The sequence below is a fragment of the Kogia breviceps genome, chromosome 19 (genome assembly GCF_026419965.1).
Source record: "Kogia breviceps isolate mKogBre1 chromosome 19, mKogBre1 haplotype 1, whole genome shotgun sequence".
In the NCBI taxonomy this organism is placed as follows: domain Eukaryota; kingdom Metazoa; phylum Chordata; class Mammalia; order Artiodactyla; family Physeteridae; genus Kogia; species Kogia breviceps.
The window spans coordinates 25,938,375-25,959,626 of NC_081328.1; the positions used below are offsets into that span (position 1 = coordinate 25,938,375).

A 21,252-nucleotide genomic window follows, 5' to 3' on the forward strand; every position below is an offset into this window, starting at 1 on the left:
GCCTAATATAAATTAGTGGGTTTGAATTTAACGCCATTTTACTTAATGAGTTATTATTTGGTCCAACGTGTCAAAACGTGCTGACCAAATGCAGGGTCAGAAGGATGGGTCAGTCTTTGCTTTTGCTGCCTGTCAAATGTCTTCCATCTAATTTAGTCAGAGACTTCCTTCCTTGCCACCAGAAAGGTCATGATCAGGGAATCACTTGGTTTCTGAGTCCTTGGCAATTTCAGCATCCCATCTCACAAACTCATTCAATATATATATAACCTGTCTTATAATTAGAAGTAAGAAACTGGGTGGAGATGACTCGGTTATTTTTGTTTTTAAATGGGAGTCGTATGGTAAGCAATTTTAAATGCATTTCTCCTGATTAGGTTTTAAATTAATTATAATTAATTAGCTTAGATATCTAGTATATGAAATTTGTAATTTCTGACAACAGAGAGCTGTGTGATATTGGAAATCTGTCAGGTAAAGGTTGAGAGAAGGATTTGAATTTGGAATTACCTGTAAACTAGGTAAGCAGCCTATAGAAAATAAAAAGTTGACTAGGTGTGTACCAATTCCCACTGGGACAGTCTGCTATAAAGGGAATGGTTCTGGATTCTGACCCAAACTCTGAGACTAAACCAGCTCTGTGACCTTGAGTAAGTCACTTAATCTCTCTGGGCCTTAACTGCTTCATCTGTGAATGCAACGACTTAGACTAATTTTAGGTTCTCTTCTAGTTCTAACACTCCATACATATAGAATTCACTCAAAACAGAAGAAAATTGCATCTTAAAATCTTCCCAGGCATGGAAAAGGAGCTGCAGTGATTCTGATCAAGATTCTTCGGCCGGGATGGGGGTGTCGGGGGGTGGGTGTCAGTTATTGAGTATAAAATCTCTTAAAAAAATAAAAACTGAGCTCTGGGCTTTAGTTTTCTAATGACCATAGGCCATGGGCCAAATCTGTACCTTTCCACCAGGGTAATTATTTATGTTTAAATCAAATGTTTTAAAAATGGAAGGAATCGGAATAACACTGTGAACAGGGGACTTTGTGTGAACTCCCATGAGGAGGACTTGTATAACTGTGAGGACAGAGGTAGGGCCATAAAGAGCAATATTTAACCCAAATGCCTGTGAAGCAGAAAAGGACCATTTAGAATATCAGTGAACTGAATGGGTCTTGGCTCCAGGAAAGGAGAGAAGGCTCATGCCTGTTCTGAATATGCAGTGTGATTGCTCTTTGATTTGGTTTCTCCTTTGTGAGAAAGCCAGGTGGGAGGCAGTGAGACCGAAGCAAGATTTTCGGGTGTCTTTGAGCATAGCCTTGGAACCACTGGCAAGGCCTTCTAAGGAAAGATTTTCCCTGAGCCCAGTGGGCCAACTGATCTAGGGGCAAAACTGACTTTGGAAGGGTGGATTGAAAAGGGGAAGGCAGCAACCGAAGCTCTGGACGGTCTGTCCCATGACCTGTTACGTGGGGGAGAGGAAATGTGCCTGTGTCACTGAGAAAACTCCATCCCTGCCTGGCCACATCTGAAGGGCACTTGCTTGTTCAGTTACAAATCTATCACCTAAGAATCTGCAGCAGATCCATTATCATTCTCAGAGACACAGCCCCCAACACGGCTTTACTTATTTTAGGATTGGAAAGGAAACACAATTTTGCACATGTCTCTCTCCCTCCCCTTATCTTGTGTATAATCCAGGCTTTCACTTAACTCAGCCATCTCCCTGCACCCTGGAATAATACACGGCCCATTTCCATGCCTGAATGGGAGCTGAGTGTACAGGAAGGGCTGCTTCCCGCCCTATTCTATCTTTGCAAGACAGAGCTAGAAGAGAAGTCTCCTCTACGTTTGTTTCTGGAGGTTTCCACACAGCACTAAGTGAAGAAAAGGCCTGTCCAAGGCCTTCTGAACTAGATCAGTGCTGACCGATAAATTGGATTTGGTGAGCTGCTGAGAACGCTGTACTTTGGAACGACTTGGTTTAGCTGATGGGGAACCCAGGACAAGTCCACTGACCCTATTCCCTAGAGACACAAACTGGGCTTCTTTCCCCAAACTTTCCTAAAGGTTTGGGATGGAGGGAAAAACAATGCTAATCTTATGTTCATCTGTAGAACTCCTCCCTGTCAATCACAAATGCATGAAAGAGCCTAAGCTCAGGAGTCAGATTACATAGTCAGCTGCAGAATTGAGGGTGGCTCTTTGGGTTGTCCTACCTCCGCCACAGGTGCCACCAATAGGATGGCATGTTTGAACCGTTGTGTCCAGGACTTCATGTTGACACAACAGCTTTTCTATGCCCTTTATAGGCTGAACTGGGAATGACACTGGCGACTCTCACCTCCACTCCAACTCTAAAAAAGAGGACCTTGAACCTGTAACCTTTGGGTTTTTAACATTCAAACCATTTAAAAATGGGTGGGGACACAGTGGGGTGGGGGCAGCCTGGGGGTAGGGTGATGGAAAATGCAGGGACGTGCAGTGGAACTGCGGACAGCCAGTCGTGGGCCTCCCTAAAGCATGCTGCTGACTATTTCTGACACAGGGGAGGGGGTCGGGCCCTCTGGGCTCATCTCCGGGCCCGTGAGGCTGGGCAGACCCGAGGGTCCTCCGGCGGGCGGGCTCAAGGCTTCCCAAGGCTTGGTGTCCACCAGGGCCGCGGGGTAGGGCTCCACGTAGATGCGGCGCACCGCACCCCTTGGATCCTGGAGGCTGCCCTTCTGCTCCTCCGGGAGGCTGGCAGCGTGGGCCAGAGCCAGGCCCTGCGGCCCTTCTTGGGCAGGTGGCAGCCGCTCAGCTTCCCCGGGTTCCTGGGCCAGGCCGCAGGCCCGGGACAGCTGCTGCGTGTACACGCCCTCGGACAGCGACAGCGACTGCGTCTGCGTCTCGCTGTGCATGCGCAGCCAACGGTAGTGGCGGCTGAAGCCGCCGTAGTGCGGGGGCTTGGCCAGCTTCCGCTTTCCCAGGAAGCCCAGCGGCGGCCGCGTGCCCGGTGCTACTTTGGCGTGGTTCTTGGGCGTGGGGCCTGTGAGGGTCAGGCTGTGCAGGAGCTCGGTGCATGAGTGGTCGGCCTCGGGCCCCGGGCTGCGGCCCTGGGCGTCTTGGCGCGGCCACGACGGAGGCTTCGTCTCGTGCACCTGCAGGACGTCGGGGGCGCTTCCGCTCAGGCCGCTTCGGGCCTGCTGGGCGATGTCGTGCGATGACAGGTAGACCAGGTCCAGGTCTCGGGGGCTCAGGGCGTCACTGGAGTCGTAGTCGCTGTCAGTGGGGAGGAAGACTTCGGAGCAGCCTTCTTCGTCAGAGCAGGGCTGTGAATCTGAAAAGGCAGACTGCTGTTAGAAACAAGAGAAACTCCTAGCCAGGGCTCAAGGAGGGTCCTGTCATTGAGGCTCTCCCCCATCCCTCCTCTGTGCCTAGAAGGGCTTGCTCTTCGTTTAGTGGTCTGCTCTCATTTCTTGACATTTTTATAATTTTTGAACAAGGGGCCCTGTTCTTAGCTAAAAGGGAAAGGAAGGAGAGGAACTCGGACAGGACCAGCCACCCTTTGCAGCAGCAGAGGGGAACATGCCCTCCTTCCCCACATCCTATTTTCCTATTCAGTGGGCTTGTGGAGAGAGGATGAAACAGGAAACAAAGCTGGATGTCATTCATTTATTTGTTCCCTAGTTTTATTTCAGAGATGATTTTTACTTTTTTTTTTTTTAAATATGGAACTCTTCACGAATTTGCGTGTCATCCTTGCGCAGGGGCCATGCTAATCTTCTCTGTATCATTCCAGTTTTAGTATATGTGCTGCCGAAGCGAGCACAATTTTTACATTTGATAAAGTAGCAGGAACTTAAAAGGGGGAAGGAAGGAGAGGAGGCACTATGGTGGCGGAAGTCAGGGAAACCTGGTTTCAAATCCTAGTTGTCCTCCAGATTGCTCTGTGATCTTGGGAAAGTTACTTAACTTCTCTGAGCTTCAGTTTTTTTATCTGCAAAATGGGGATGACAGTAGAACTTCTTACTTAGGGTGACTGTAAAAAAAAATAGATGGTTTATATATATAAATACTTACACGTTGTCAGGTGTTTAAAACAAATTAAGGCCAAAGAAAAAAACAAAACATAAGTAAAATCAGAGGTGAAAATCAGCCTCAAAGGGCATACTGCACTAATCATACTGAGCCACAAGTTAGTTCTGTAGATATTTGTCATTTAGTGCACTAGTTGTTTATATCTTTTTCCCAATCAGGTTGTACATTTCTGTAGGGCAAAGACTGCCTTAAAATCCTTTGAATTTCCCACAGAACTCAGTCCATAATAGGTACTTGGTAAATATATGCTAATTTTGAAAACATGAAAGTCCTCTTAAAAAGAAAAAGAAATCTCTAATCTCGAGGCAATCCCATTCAAAAATCTCCATAGGATTTTTTTTTTTTTTTTTAGTATTTATTTATTTGGTTGCACGGGGTCTTAGTTGTGGCAGGTGGGCTCCTTAGTTGTGGCATGCACACTCTTAGTTGTGGCATACATGTGGGATCTAGTTCCCTGACTAGGGCTCAAACCCGGGCCTCCTGCATTGAGAACACGGAGTGTTATCTACTGTGCCACCAGGGAAGTCCCCTCCATAGGGGTTTTAAATGGAATTTAGAAAATTGATTTTTAAATGTATCTGGAAAAGAAAATTTGTGAGAATAGCTAACTTTTTTTTTTTTGTAAGGTACAGTAGGGAGAAGCCTGATATATGAGGTATCAAAACATATTATAGAGCTTTGGTAATTAAAACTTTGTAGTATTGGTGTACAGATGGACAGATGGATCTGTAGAACAGAAATATAAAGTCCAGGAGCAGTCTTAATTCAGTGTGATAGTTGAACATGTGGTAAAGATAGCATTTCAAAGTAGGGAAGTGAATAGATTATTCAGTATATAGTGTTGGGACAATTGGTTATCCCTTTAGTAAAATATTAGAGAAAGTCCTGCCTCATCTCAAATATAAAAATAAATTCCATGTAGTTTAAATATAACAAGCAAACTCTACAAGTATTAGACGACAATATGTTTGTAATTTTGGGTAGGAAGGTCTTTCTAAGCAAGACAAAACCCCAGAAGTCAGAAAAGAAGTGACTGATAAATTTGACTACATCAAAGTTTAATACTTTGTAAAACAAATGATCACATAAACAAAGTGAAAAGGTAAGTGGTAGATTGGAAGAAAATAATAATAATGTGTATAACAAAAGATTAATATACAGGATATATATAGATCTGCTGTAAATCAGTAAGAAGACAATCCAAACGGTAGAAGATAACCAACAATTCAAAGAATAATTAATACAAATGGCCAATAAGCATAATAAAGATATTCAACCTAGGTAGACTATAATCACTAATTAGGTAGTAATTTGGGAAATGCAAGTTGAAGCAAAAACAAGGCATTTTTTTGCCCATCAGATCTGCTGAAAATAAAAATAAGAATCTCTTGTATTGGTGATGTGTGGGAAATCAGGGACCCTCGTATAATGGTGGTGGGAATAGAAACTGGTCTGGCTCTTTGTTTTTTTTTTTTTTTTTTTTTTTTTTTTTTTGTGGTACGCGGGCCTCTCACTGTTGTGGCCTCTCCCGTTGCGGGGCACAGGCTCCGGACGCGCAGGCTCAGCGGCCATGGCTCACGGGCCCAGCCGCTCCGCGGCATGTGGGATCTTCCCGTACCGGGGCACGAACCCGTATCCCCTGCATCGGCAGGCGGATTCTCAACCACTGCGCCACCAGGGAAGCCCTGGTCTGGCTCTTTGGATAGCAGCTTGGTAGAATATTTTTAAAATGTGCATATCATTTGTCCCAGCAAGTCCTTTTTCAGATATCTGTGTTTGAGAAATTGTCACTATGTGTACATGGAGGCATTTACAAATTGTTCACTGTAACATGATTTATAAAACTAGAAATAATCTTGTGGCTGAGACTACTGTGAAAGGAAGACTTAGAGACACAGAAGCATTAAGAAAAGAAAAATACTTTAAGAAAAGAAAAATACTTTACTTGGCAAAGTTCTGCAAGGGAGTCCAAATTCAGTGCTGGCTTGCTGATGAAAAAATACAACAGGTATTTAACGTAAAAACCCACAGGGTTACAAGGTTATAGTTAGTCGTGCACGGTGGAAAATCAGTATGATTATCATAAGAATACTGTAAACTTCAGGGAAAAAAAATTTTTTTTTAGGGAGTCAGTAATTTACACAAATGGGATTAAGGTTTCTTCTATTTTAGGGACTAGAACCAGATGTAATATATATATTTTTTGCTTGTTTGTTTATTTCAGGGTCAGGGTATGAAGTGTTTCTTTTCCTTTTTTCTTTTTCCTGACTGTAGAAGATGACATTGATTACTCACTGGCAGGGCAAGATTTCAGTTTTGTTTTCTCGCTGCTGGCTGCTACCCAATATCCATTATCCTTTTTTAGTTACAAAATCTTAAATTTTGTTTGAGACAGCAGTGCATTCATGTAAAAGACCACGTTTTTTTCAGCTTCCTTTGCAGCTAGGCATGGTCGCATAACTAAATTCTGGCCAGTGAGATAGAACTGAAAGTATGGTATGAAACTTTTGGAAGGCTGCATTAGCGAAGCTGGCTTAGCTGGGAGATAGGCCATTTTGATGTTCCTCTTTCTTTCCAGTTGCCTGTAACAAGATGTGTTGTCTGGGCTCACAAGGCACCCTTGGAAAAGGAAGCCATGTGCTAGGATGGTGAAGCTGAAAAAAGGGGGCATGGTATCTGAAGACCATGGAGTCCACATACTGTCACTGAATTGTCTACCTCTGAGCTTCTTTCACATAAGAGCGAAATAAAATATCTTGTGTTAATGATACCCTTATTGGGGTTTTCTGTAACAAGGATCCAGACTTAATCCTAACTGATACAAGCCTAAATCTTTACTATTAGGAGAATGGTTTAAAAATTTGGGCACATCCATACTATGGAATGTTATCCAGCAGCTACAAAGAATGAGATCAACCCTTATGTTGTTCTTTAAATAATGGCTATCAAAAAGGACTCCCTTTTTAATTTTGGGGGTTTCTACTCATCTGTTCAGGGGTCCCCTCACACAAAGCCTTCTTCAGGAAGCATCCCCCAACTGTCCCAGAAAGGATTGCCCACTGGTCTGCACTGCTGAAGTAGTTTTTCCTTCAATTATCCTTTGGCACTTAGCCTGTATAGACTTGTATTATTAGTTATCTTTTTAAATGCAAATATAACATCCTGGTTTCCTGGTTGGACCAGAGCCCTCTTAGGGCAAAGATATTTAATTCATCCATTTATTCAACAAGGAAGATTTTGTTTTGCTTCAGCTGCTGCTCTAACAGAAACACTGTGTTTGGTGGCTGACTGAATATAAAATTAATAGCAAAGGATCTGCTTCAGGGATTTTACTGTTTTAATGGAGGTGGGGGCATATATGCATCTATGAGACTGTGGAAGAACATACCTTTTATAAAAGAAGTTTAGCAAATAAGATGCAGGTTTATAGGAAGGAGATCACATTTTATTGGGACAGGATTGATAAAGTACTCCATCATCTCTATTTTTTCTCTCCATTCATTCATCTCTATTTCTATCTATATTAATTTATTTCGTCACTTTCAAAAAGTGTTTTGAGGCAGTTTTTAATAGTAAATATGCAGATGTTGATGAGGGGCTTAGAAACCAGGGAGGAAAATGAAACAATACAAGTAGTTCTGTTTGACTATAATATGGGAACAGGAATGGAACTTTGGGAAAATGAGGCTACAAAAGTAAGATGCCAGCAGTTTCACTCTTGGGAGTTTATCCTAGAAAAATAAAGTTTATTTTCATGCAGGAACTTCTATATGAATGTTCATAGCAGTTTTATTGGTATTAGCTCCAAACTGGAAACTACCCAAATATCCTTCAGTGGATGCATGATAACATCCATACAATGGAATAATACTCATCAATACAAATGAAGGTTCCATTTATGTGACATTCATGAAATAATTATAGAGGTGAAGTACAGATTCGTACTAGCCAGGGGCAAGGATGCGGGGAGGGGTGGCTATAAGACTATAAAGGGGTAATAGAGGAAGTTTTGTGGTGACGGTACAATTGAGTATCTTGACTATGGTGGTGATTACCCAAGGCTGCACATGTGACAAATTACACAGAGCCTGACAGATTACATACAAGAGAGCCTGCATGCTTATGTACATGTGCACACACACACACATACATACACACATGCACAAGTGTATGTATAACTGGTGAAATCTGGATAAACTGTGCATTATACCAGGTTCTTGGTTCTGATATTGTATTGATATAAGAACTGTGTAAGATGTGAACACTGGGGAGAGGCTGGGGGAAGAGAACATGGGAATTCCTGTACATCTCTTTGCAACCTGCTGTTCTTATAATTATTTTAAATAAATGGTTAAAAGAGGTTATTTAATTTTTTTAAAAGGTAGGGTGGAGCCAGAGGAGAGCAGTGAATGCCTAGATAAGGAGTTTGTACCTAATTTTGTCACCAGTGGGTAATTATCAGAGAATTTTGAAGAAGTGATTGACAAGGTGAGAGCTGTGATTTAGGATAATTATGTAGCAGGTAGGATGTAAGAAGAACTGGATCAGGAGGAAACAGCAGGGAGGCCAGCTGGGAGGCTGTTGTCCAAGCTATGTTTCCTTTAAATATTTACCTTTTTTAGGTTGTGGGGCTGAGCAAAAGTGGTGGTTATGTGGAAGAAAAGAGAAGTCCAGGAAGATCATTCATTCAAAGATGTTTACTGAGCAACTATTTTGTGATAGACAGACATGGTCTCTGCTTTCAAGCAGCTCACAGAGGGAGGATTAGACAGTAAGAATATGCATAAGATTAATTTCAAAGAGCGTAAAGTTCTATGAATAAAATGAAACTGGACTTCAGCTAGAGAGTGACTTGGGAGGGAGGTTCTTTTAATAAGGTAGCCAGGGGAGGAGTCTCAGGAGTCTAGATGAGACCTCAGTGATCAGAAGGAACCAGCTATGTGAACATTTTAGAGAGCAGTCTTCCAGACGACTTGGAGAAGGAAGTGCAAAGGCCCTGAACTGACTAGTAGGTTTCAGGCCTTGGTGCCTGGGAGATAGGAGTAGCATTAAACTGGAGGAGTTTAATTGCAACAGGGTTGGGCAGTGGAAGAGATGGTAAATTTAATTTGGGACAGGTTGAACTTAAGCAGTTGGCCAAAGCATCCTGGAGGGATGGAATGGGAATGTGGTAGGGTAGCAAAGTTGAGGGAAGATGTTTGTGAGTAGAGAGGAAGGAACTGTTGGAAAGGGAACTGTTGAAGATACCAGTAGTTCGTTGATGGAAATAACAAGGCAGGGTGATCACTTGGGAGCACAAGTGCTGTCATTGGTCTTTAGTGAAAAAGATGTAAGGACTCCTGGTTAGGGAAGAAGACAGACAGCTCTTCAAGTTAAAAGGGGAGAACTGGATAAAGGCTTGGGCTGAATGACTTTGAAATTCTTAAAACAAATTTGAGACAGTACTTTTCTCTATCTTTAGTGGGAAAAATTGGGAACTGCAAGTCATAGGGTGTCAGAACTGTTGGCTGGTTTTTTTTTTTTTTTTTTTTTTTTGTGGTACGCGGGCCTCTCACTGCTGTGGCCTCTCCCGTTGCGGGGCACAGGCTCCGGATGCGCAGGCTCAGAGGCCATGGCTCACGGGCCCAGCCGCTCCGCGGCATGTGGGATCCTCCCGGACCGGGGCACGAACCCGTATCCCCTGCATCGGCAGGCGGACTCTCAACCACTGCGCCACCAGGGAAGCCCCTGTTGGCTGTTTTTGATGATGGCGGTGGTAGGTGCCATAGCGGTCATAGAAAGAGAGGTTAACTGAAGATTTGAAATTGGGCTGGAAATAAGATCCATGCAATTAATTGAAAATTGACTTTAGTTGAACTTTGTTCTCTATCTGATCACTGTTGTCTATTCAGCTATCCATATGTACTATTCATTTGCATCCACAATAGTAATAACAATACTCGCTATCTACTTAGTACTTACTGTGGGCCAGCCATCATGCTAAAAGTGCTCTAGGTGCTTTATCTTACTTAATTTTTAAACCAGTTCCCATTCTGCAGATAAGAATACTGAAGTCCAGGCTTATTAAAATTTCCAACTCATATAAGCTGATAAGTGGTAGAAGAGGAGCCTACACGCAGATTTGTCTCACTCCAAAGACCTGCTCTACTGCCATTTACCTTAGAATTCCCACGGCTTTCTGTGGAAGCTTTCTGAGGGCTGGGACCTGGTTCATCTGATTCACTTTGCGTGGCCCCCCACACATAGCTATATTAAGCTCTTAGTGAGAGAAACACGTTAGGTCTTGTATTAGATTCCTGTGGCTATTGTAACAAATTACCACCCACTCATGGCTGAAAACAACAGAAATTTATTCTCTCACAGCTTTGGAAGCAGAGAAAGTCTGAAGTTAAGGTGTCAGCAGGGTTGCACTCCCTCTGGAGGCTCTAGGGGAGAATACTTTCTTGCCTCTTACAGCTTCTGGTGGCTGTTGGCATTCCTTGGGCTGCATCACTCCAATCTCGGCTTCTGTCTTCACATGAACTCTCGTCTGTGTCTTATAAGGACACTTGTCATTGGATTTGGGGCTCACCTGGGTAATCCAGGATGATCTTATTTCAGGACCCTGAATTATATCTGTGAAGACTCTTTCCACATAAGGTCACATTTGCAGGTTCTGAGGGTTAGGACACGAACCTGTCTTTTTAGTGGCGACCATTTAACCCACTAGAAGTCTGATAGTAAAAATGATATATCTAGAAGCAACTGCTGAGGAGTTTGTGTCACTTTTTTCCTCTTTCTAGCCCATAATCAGGTCAAATGCTCTATAAGAACGGTTTTCACTTTGACCTCTCAGCGTACAAATAGTGAGCATTTGTTGGTTGTAGGGGAATAAGGAGTATATGAAGGTATGCTTTAAAGGGCTGACATTCTAATATTTCAGTGGAGCATCATATTTTAAGACTCAGTCTCTCAGGAAGAGCCTGTGCTGATTTTCCCAGGTGGAGTTAGTTGCTCAGTTCTCTTGGCTCATAAAGCATTTTATTTATATCTCCGTTACTGCATTTATCAAGGTTTATTATAAATTATTCACTTGTATTTTTATCTCCCTCATTAACTGTGAACTCTAGAGGGCATGCACTATGTCTTGTACATCTCTGCTTAGTAAATGTTGAAGAAGCCAGTCAGTGAAGGAATGGGCTAAGGAGTGATTCAAGCAAAGGGACATGCAAATCCTCTATTTCCCAGATCATCCGATCTGAGCATGGACATACGAACAGACCATGAGGACTAGAGTGTGAATTAATCATCACTGTATTATTAGCCTCTTGTGCTGTATCTGGTACATACAAGGCTCTCAGTAAAGAATGCTGGGTTGAACTGAAACTGAAACGAATATTGAAATCTGAGAGCTTAAAGAGCAAAGAGATTTGATTGCCTCTTTAAAACAATACTGAAAGCAGCCTGAAAAGATCTAATTTACTTAATCTGCCATAGAAATGTCTGAAAACAATCACCTGAATCATTTTGCTTTATTTTATTTTTTTCATTTTGCTTTATATTTGGTGGTACTTGACTTGAGTCAACCCAGTTGTAGCAGAAAGAACAATTATCTTAAAACTAGACAATCCTGGGCTGAAGTCCTGTCTTGTTCCTTACTGTGTGTATGATCTTGAGCAAATCACTTAGCCCCTCTGAACTTAGCCCCTTCATCTGTAGCATGTTGGTAATTATGTTACCTATCTCCCATTGGTGCTAGGAGGATTAAATTTGTTAAAAATACTTTAAGTGCCTTACAAACAGAAGGTGTTAATATTATTGAAATCCTTTCCACTTTTATTTTTATTAAACAAATTTTTATTTATTCATTCATTCATTTATTTATTTACTTATTGGCTGCATTGGGCCTTCGTTGCTGTGCGCGGGCTTTCTCTAGTTGCAGCGAGTGGGGGCTACGCTTTGTTGCGGTGGCTTCTCTTGTTGCAGAGCATGGGCTCTAGGTGCGTGGGCTTCAGTAGTTGTGGCACGGGGGCTCAGTAGTTGTGGCACGTGGACTCTAGAGTGCAGGCTCAGTAGTTGTGGCGCACGGGCTTAGTTGCTCCGCGGCATGTGGGATCTTCCCGGACCAGGGTTTGAACCTGTGTCCTCTTCATTGGCAGGCGGATTCTTAACCACTGCACCACCAGGGAAGTACTCTTTCCACTTTTAAATAGAGAATAACTATGAAGCATATCAAGAGGTGACTCATTAAAGTACAAACCAGTAATCAGAAAAACTTCAGGATTTTGCTGTGAGAATGGTGTTTAGTAATAAAGGAGAACAATAATCTCTTGAAAGGTATCTTGTGTTAGTCCAGTACTGTATTTCTCATCCTAGATTGAGCACTGAATTTGTAAATGATGTGAATTCTTTACTCTAGCTCCCAGGAGCAAGGGAGACAGGAGATAAATCAAGAGAAGAGCTAGTTATAACTGTAGTAACCCAGGAAGGAGATGAAAAAGGGCTTGAGTATGGAGTGGTAAATATTATCTTGTAGGTTCAAAGACTTACACTTTGGAAACACTGCTCTAGTGGGAATCTAAATATTTGACTTCCATGGTGGTTGTATTACTTATTATAGGACTTAGTGGAACCGATTGCTTAGAGTGGGGTACCCCTCCCAGAACAAGCTGGGAAAATCTCCAGGATGCCAGCCAGGGCACTGAGGAGAGTTTCCAGGGGTTTAGGCCACTGCCACTCGCTCCCTTCCTGGAAAACAATGCAAAGTGCAGCTTCCACCCCCAGATCCAGGCCATATGCTCCATTAAGCCTTGTAGGCGCCTTGCCCAGTTGTTATTTTAATAAACCTGGTTGTGCTCCTCAATTTCCCTCAGAGGGCCCACTGGGCAGGCCAGCACTGGTAGAACCTTGCATTTCCCCTCTGGTTGACCCAAGAGCCGTTTGATGGAAGTTCTGCCCATAGTATTAGAGCTGGCTTAGGAAGCTTGGCTTTCTTGCCATTGTAATGGGTGTTGCAACTCCTGGTCTCTGTGGATCAGGCCAACAACAGCAGAGGAGAATTGATGTGGATTTTGAGGGCTTTATGGGGAGATGACATTGCAGGAAAGAATAATTGATTTAAAGCTATTGCTTTTCTCTTAAAGGCAGGGGGTATGGCAGGATGGAAAGAAAGGAATAATAAGTAGTACTTGCCCTAAAAATCTATCTTCACATTTTTAATGTATCACTGTCCAAACTGCTACTTTTTGTGTATGTGCTTCACTGAATCTGTTTCTACTATGTTTGAGTAGAATTTAAATAATTTAGAAACAAAAAATTTTAATAACTCTCTCCTCTGGCCTTGGGTAGAACCTCAGGGGCTTGTTCACCTTCTAATTTCCTATCTTCAGATTCCTGTTGATATTTTTTTTCTTTTATCTGTTTAGTTTATGCCATAGTGTTCTTAATCTTAACATCATCTGGGAAAAGCTTACCAGGAAGATTTACATTTGGAAGATCAGGATAATCTTCACATACATCTGAAGGAAACAATGCCCCCCTCCCCGCTGTTGCCTCACCCATGCCACTAGGAGTAATAACGGTATCGGAACAAAAACATTGCTGCTGCCTGTGACTACTATACCCACAGAAAAGGAGTGGGAGAGAAAATACCCATGTGATGGACCAATCATTCCACCCCTGCCTTGCACTGCCTTTTCTAGGAGCCAACTTTCCTCCTTGGGTCCTTGGGAGATGCTTAATTTTAATTGACTCAGAGGAGTTCTACTTTGTGTTTGAAAACCACACAGAAATGGGAAGTAAGTTAAAGAGTTCCACTGTTCTCCCACCCTGTTTGTCCAGCCACATACACACACAGACAAATCCAAAGTGCTCAACAGCCTGAAAACAGAATCTTGGGCTGGTACCAGAGTCTAGGCTTGTGATAGGCTTTGTATTTCCAGCAGGCCTCTCAGAAATTAAGTGACCCCTACTCACACAGAATGGAATTGTGTTGCAGACTTTGCCTTCTGAGCAGCCAATGGGGATATACCTCTAAACTGGATTTTTTCCTCTTCATAAATGGTTTCCAAACAATTAAAAACAGTCACACTAGTGGAGAGGACAGAGTATGCAGGAGCAGATTTCATTGCTCGGAAATGCTTTTGCTTTTGTGAGGGGATGCAGTGCTAAACGTTTCTCCCAGTTCTCAACAGTTTCCCTGTGACTGGGTTCCATTTTTCATTTGCTGCCCTCCACGTCTTTGTGTTTCACAGCCCATGGAATCTTGGCTTCAGAGAAACAAATGGACCCAAGAGAGAGTTATATTTTAAGAAACAATGATGATCGCTCACATTTTAAGTTAATAATAAAATCCGAGCGTAATTGGCCAGATCTTCCCAGCAGGGAGTGTGTGTAACCCGTCATCTGGCCAACGTGAGAATTTGGCACTTATGTGGCACAGGAGAGGCCACCCTCATACAGCCAGGGGGGACCCACTTAGGACCCTGTGGCCAAGAGAAGATTAAACACTGGGAAAGTTCTGTGAGTAGAGAGGGCAGACAAGGGCTGTGAAGTGGAAGTAGAATTGAAGAGTTGTTTGTAGAATTATGTGAATTGGGGAACAACAGAGGGGGTATATCTATCCTGCCTTTAAAAAATGCCCTTTCAAGCCTATACCTCTCCAGCTGCTGCCCTCCCTCCTTCTCTTTCACAGCCAAGATTGTGAAGAGTGTATCCTTGCTGATCTCATTTACTCCCGGATCTACTTCTATTCGGTTTCTATCTCTTTTCCTTCATAAACTGCTGTCATCAAGGTTACTGAGGACTTCCTTGTTGAAAACAAAAAAATAAAACAAAAAAGCAGAAGCTTTTCAGTTTTATTGAACCTTTTACCATCATTTGATATCTTTTAAGTTCTGTGACACTACTCTCTTGATTTTATCTTCTTCCTCTGGTTGTTACTTCTTAGTTTAAGAAGTCTCGCTGTTCCATTCCACCGGGATCCTTCCATAGTCTCCTCTCTTACTCTGCCTGCTCTCTTTAGGAAATATCAAGCATTTTCATAGCTTCATCATTCATATGTCAACAATTATTAAATCTATATTATTAGTCCATTTCTCTTTTCTGAGCTTCAGACTCCATACATCCTGTTTTGTTTTGTTTTTTTTGAATGTTTCTTTTTGCTTGGGATGTCCCAAAGCTAACCTAAATTCAACATGCCCATTCGCTCAAGCTTGTTTCTTCTCCTGTCTAACCTGTTTTTGGTAAATAGCATCATAATGTCCTGAGGCACTGTCTCCTCTGTTAATAAGCTTCCTAATTGATCTCCTGCTTCCAACATTGGTCTCTTCAAGCAACACACAGATTGGATTCTAAAGAAAATGCAGATTGTATCAGTCCTTGCTTAAAAGTTTTCAGTGGCTTTCCATCACAAGTAGAATAAAATTCCAACTTCTTACCATGCACTGCCTGATCTGGCCCTTGCCTTTCTCTGTACCCCCTCTCTTACCACTAGCCCCTTTGTTCACTCTGCTCCAGTACTTTGGCTTTCTTTCCACCCCTCACCCACCTCAGGGCCTTTTGCTGTTTTGTTGCTTGGAATATTCCAACTCCAGATCTTTGTATAACTGGATCCTTTTTTGGTGGCTGGTTCGAATGTAACCTTCACAGATAGGTCTCTGCTGATCATCCTAGTGGATTCAGCACTCTCCCGACCCACCTTGATTGCTGTTTTGTAGTATGCATAGGAATATTCACTATTTGAAATGATCTTGTTTATATTTTCATGTCAGCTCTGTGGGAGCACAGACTTTGCTTTGTTTATCATTATATCCCTGTTACCTTGAAGAGTGCCTGGAACATAGTGGGTAACCAATAAATGTTTTTTTAAATGAAAAAAAAAAAAAAGGCAATGTCCTTAGATCCTGAGTGCAGCCAGACTGCTTGCCGTTCCCTGAACTACAACACAGTTGCACATTCTGCTTCCTCTTCCTATAACGCTTTCCTCTTTCTCAGCTCAACTCCTACTTATCTTTCAGTACTTGATTTTGTCACCTCTTCCAGGAAGCTCTCTTTGATCTTATGATTTCCTGGTTAACACTTTCATTAGACTCTGTAGCACCCTATGCATGTCCTCATTATAGCACCCATGCAGTTAGTATGAAATTGTTCGTTAATGTATGTCTCCCCTGTTAGATTAGCTTCTGGCAGGGAAGGTATTTTATTTGTATCCCCAGCCCACTGGGAATCTATAAAAATCTACTTAATTATTTTGTTGAATTCTTTGTTAAATCATAGAATCCTTTGGTAATGTAAATTAGCTGTCCCCCAAGTTCTTGCAGTAGCCAAGTTTTGATTTTCAGACATTGATGTTTTAAAAATGTACATAACCTTACTTATAGAAAAGGTTCATGTCCCCACTGAAGTTTTCTGTGATAAGAATAACATTAAATACTATACTTACAATTTATTGTCTACTATGTGCCACGCACCTCTGACATAGATTGTCTTATTCACAAATAACTTTTCAAGGTGTATATATTATTATTCTCATTTTACATATGCAGAAATTGAGACTTACATGTAGTAATCTGTTCCAGCGCATATAGCTAGCAAAAAAATAGCTGGAATTTGAATCCAGGTCTTTGATTTCTGAGCCCAAGCTCTTTCTGCTACGCCATGCTGCCCCCTATGGGACAAGTTCACATTTCAGAACTGTTTATTAAAAATATCAATTATTATCATTGTAAAGCTTATAAAATTTGAGCTTTTATAAGCTACAGAATCAGGAAAGATGCTTTGAATACCATTAGTTTAATCAACTAGAAAAATGGCACTAGTTTTAACATGTTCTAGGCAAGAGCATTATATTGTCTGTGACTAGTATGCTTTCTCTCTGTTTATAAGCATAAGGGTGTTTTGTAGAAGTTTGTATTAACTCAGCTATGTTTTTGCAGTTAGCATTTGCTATGTAAACTCCAATTTAATTCCCAAGAGTGGAGGTGACTTGCTAGGCCTCTCCTCTAGCTTGTCTGTAAGTTGTCTCCTGATTGTTGTATCCGTGATGAGACCGGTCTACTTATTTGGCCTCAGGCTCAGGGTTCTAGTGTATCCACGGTTTCTTCTTTCCCAACTCTCACCCCAGGATATCGGTGCCATGTGGGTGGGAAGTTTGCCATGAACTTTACCCAGGCTACGACCTACTTCCTGCCTCATTCCTGTCTGTCCCTCCCTATTTACTGGAGGCTGGGCCTGTTCTCTTTATTACCTGGTTTTGATTAAATTCCTTTTGTATCTTGGAGGCTCGGACTAGAGCTGGACTGAATCTTCCCCACCCCTCAATGGAGGTGATCTCAGGTCATTGCCCTAGCTTCCTACCCCTCCCCATTCTGATTTTGTTTCCTCTGTGCTTCTAGACTCCTACCACTGAGCAGTGTTTCCTACTGCTTGCTGGAACTAATGACTTAGCGCAAAAGAACCTCATCAGTGGAGATAGGACCAAGAATCAGGTGACTGAAATATAGAACTTTAGATCTTATTGCTTACCACTCACTGCCTTTCTTCTCTGCATCTCTGGGGATGGGGAGGGTGATGGAAGACAGTCTATATGTGATGATGTAGAATTGATCTTCTTTAGGTTCTGCTCATCTGAGGGGTCTATCAGCTTAGTGATGGATAAGCCAGAAACTGGTTGTTTGTATCTTGCGTAATGTAGAGCATCCATGATCCACCTCATTTCACGCCAAACTTCATCTATTTGCTTTGGGATAAAATGGTAAAAGACATTAATTATCAAACAGGTTTAAAAAGGTTTAAGTTTCCCTGAGAGTCCAGGATGATACATTTTCCACAGTATTGGTTTTGAGCAAGGGTAAAATATTTTCAACATAGGTTTGCTAAACCAGAAAAAACCTCTTTATGATCTCTTGTGTCTTGCATGTTTTTACCTGAGAGGCTATTTCATTTAGTGCAGATAGTGGAAGACCTGGATTCCAGCTGGGATCCACAACTTACTGGTTCTGTAACAACCTTTGGCGAATCACTTGACCTTTTCCAGCCTCAGTTGCCTTATTTGTGAAATGTGGACAAGACATTTCCCCTTTTATACCTCACAGGACTCCTGTGATGACTGGGTGAAATGATTTATTTGAAGGTCCTTTGTAAAACTGCAGGGTACATTTCTCATACATATGAAGTGTTATTAATTCTCAGCATGTAATGAAATATTCCTCATTAGGATATTATGGGGAAGGCATATGATGAAGTCTGAATTTCAGAACAGGTGAAGAAAGGAATGTAGTTTTAGTTCTATGTGAACTAGAAGGACAAAGCGTTACTGGAATAAGCAGAGATTCTTGGACCTATTTTAATAGAAATAACTTTCCTATATTAAACTTACTTTCTTACATATAAGTGCTTCTAAAGTACAAAACAGCTTAAGCAGCATATTCTTCCTAAGTAATTTAAACATCCTTGTAATTTCAGAGTAGCCCATTTGATTTCTGGGTTACCAAAGTGATTTTAACATTTTCCTTATAAAGTATAATAGTTGTTATTCAGTTGTAAAAGTCATTCATATTTTTGTGTCTATCTCTGTAGATGACAGATGTTCCCCCAAATCTTAATAGACACTGTCCATAAACTTTCTGGTTATTCTGACTCTCTCCAAGGAGGTTGTTAATGACATTTTTTCATGGGACCCTGGAGCTTGTGATAGGCTTTGCATCTAATTTCACTGGGTGCTTTGAGCAAGCCGTTAACTTCGGACCCATTTACTCAACTGTAAAAGGAAGAGGTTTACCGAATGATGTCTGAGTTCCCTTCCAGCTCTGACATTTTATGATTTATTTTTGAAGAGCCTTTGGAAAGTTGGTGTCACTCAGTTTCCAGGTAGAAAGTGTTCATTGTATGAATACTGCAAGGTTAAGGTCTCTCTGATTGTAGAAGGGAGTATCCAATGTTCTATTTTATTTTCAAAATTCCTTTTTAGGGCCTTAATGTGTACTTAAAGAATACTCTTTAAAGAATCCACAAACCTGGTGCTCCCAACAAACACAGAGTCTGCAATTGTGATAGTCTGTGGTGTTCAGAGTGACAGGCTAGCTTGAGTGAACTAGTGAACGGCACTGCATTGTTGGTAGCCATTTTCCCTTGCTTTCTAGTCATGTTCTGTGATGAAAGCATGAAACTGAGCTTCAGGCTTTGTTAAGGCAATGAGTTGGCCTGAAGGTTCAGCAGTGGCAGGCCCATGAGGAGGCTCTGAACAATGTAAAGAGAGAAATCTGAAGTTCAGGGGGTAAAGCTAAAATGGAAGTCCAAGTCAAGACTTGGACAGATTTTCTTAATAGGATCATTGCTTTCTTAGCTTTTATTGATCCTACCTCATGCAGCATATTCTCATCTCAAAGTTTAAGACACTGCATGACTATGGACAACTTTTAGACGTCCTGCCAAGGGAAGGTACTGTGCTTTTGTACCTTTAACTGTTGGCTGTGCAAAGAATAGGTACTCAGTAATTGATTATTCAGCGAATGAAGGTATGAATGAATGGTTATCTAATTCTTTAGATCTCTGCCCTCGAACAGAGTTATTATGAGGATTAAGTAAGATGATGCAGATGAGTGCACCTTGTAAGCTGTACATTGTTATAAAGTTTTCAGTTGTTACAATGACAGTCATGATTACTGTAGTGGACGGAATGTGGCCTCCCGAAATACATGTTCACGTCCTAATCCCTGGAATTTGTATTACCTTATATGATAAAAGAGTAAATATTACCTTGTATGGCGAAAGATGTGATTAAGTTAAGGCTTTTGACAGGAGGAGTTTATCCTGGATTATCTGGGTGGGCCTTATTCCAATGACAAATGTCCTCATAAAGACATTCGTATGAGAATGAAGCAGAGGGAGATGTGGCAGACAGAAGAGAAGGAGGCAGTGTGACCACAGAAGCAGAGATTGAAGTGAGGTGGCCACAAGTCAAGGAATGCCAACAGCCACCAGAAGCTTGCGGAAGCAGAGAACAGATTCTCCCACTCTCCAAAGGGAGTGTGACCCTGCCAACAGCTTGATTTTAGATTTCTGGGCTCCAGAAGTGTGAGAGAATAAATTTCTGTTGTCTTAAGCTACCCCGTTTGTGGTAATTTATTACAGCAGCCCTAGGAAATGAATCCAGTTATTAAAATCTACTTGTTCTCTTTGGATAGATTGCTTTAGCCTTATTGCTGAGGATGGATAGTGAGAGTTAGTGTAGAAATTTAAAAAATTATGTGTAGAAACAATGGTTATTTCTTAATTTTTCTCAGTGCCGAAGTGAAGAGGTATTAACTGAAGAAAAATCAAAAACATAGGTACAGGGAAGCCTATGGACTGAGTTGAACGGACTTAGCCAAGTAGCTCTAAAAGAAGTACAATTTTCACCCATTTTTACCTTATACCATTGATCTAAAAATAACTGACAGCATAATCCCCCTGATTTTAATGTCCAAATTCAGCTTCTAAAGACTTGCTGACACGTTTTTTAAAAAGAAAGACCATGAACTTAGTAGGTCTGTTGGTTAAAAGTTTTGCATCCATTTCTCACCCTGCCCTTTAAAAATTTTGGTTTTCATCCCCCAAATTACACCCCTTTCTCTGTACTCAGGCAAGATAATATTTTTATTTAAATGTGAAGGTGATTGGTTTCCTCACAGCACAGTTACAAGGTGCTTGAGGGGATGATAGATTGGCTATATTTAATGAGCTGTGTTTCTATTACAGCTTCGGAGCATTTGAAGCATTACAGTGTGTAAATTATAGCCTAATTGCCCTTTAGGCTTTCGCAGCTCAGAATATGCCAAGTGCCAAGTCTCAACACTTTGACATTTCTGCTTCATGTGTTGTCTATAAAGGCTGTATACCTTATCTGTGATTTTCTACACCTCCCCTGGCCTAGCCCTTCCCCTTTCTGGCTGCACTCCTTGGCTTCTTTTCCTTACTGTATTTACACAGACTCCCTTGCTGTTTACAATGTTTGGTTTGTGTAGTGCCTTCAACGCTGTCTTAGATCTGGAATCATACAAATGCTCTCACAGCTGGCACTTGCCTCTGCAGATTATGGTGTGTGGTGAGCTGAGCTGTGAATGCCAGTGGGTGAATGGCTGCAGCTGGTTTTCATTCTGAGCAAGAGAGGTTGAGAAGCCCAGTATAGATAAGGGGAGAGGTGCTATTGCATT

At 41.8% G+C, this 21,252-nt stretch overlaps 1 protein-coding gene and 1 non-coding gene across 2 annotated transcripts in view; both read right to left on the bottom strand.

Annotated features, from left to right (window-relative positions):
* Window positions 1-2,517: 2,517 nt before the first annotated feature.
* ANKFN1 (ankyrin repeat and fibronectin type III domain containing 1) overlaps window positions 2,518-21,252 on the bottom strand; it is a 442,590-nt gene continuing 423,855 nt past the window's right edge. Inside the window, exons 19-20 of the mRNA XM_059048917.2 lie at window positions 17,585-17,798; window positions 2,518-3,320 (exon numbers count right to left, since the gene is read on the bottom strand). Coding sequence (XP_058904900.1) covers window positions 2,518-3,320; window positions 17,585-17,798 — 1,017 coding nt within the window. The remainder of the gene's footprint in view (window positions 3,321-17,584; window positions 17,799-21,252) is intronic.
* On the bottom strand, window positions 3,706-3,812 carry LOC131747192 (U6 spliceosomal RNA). Its single transcript, XR_009332819.1, has one exon. It is a non-coding gene; the product is annotated as a U6 spliceosomal RNA (small nuclear RNA).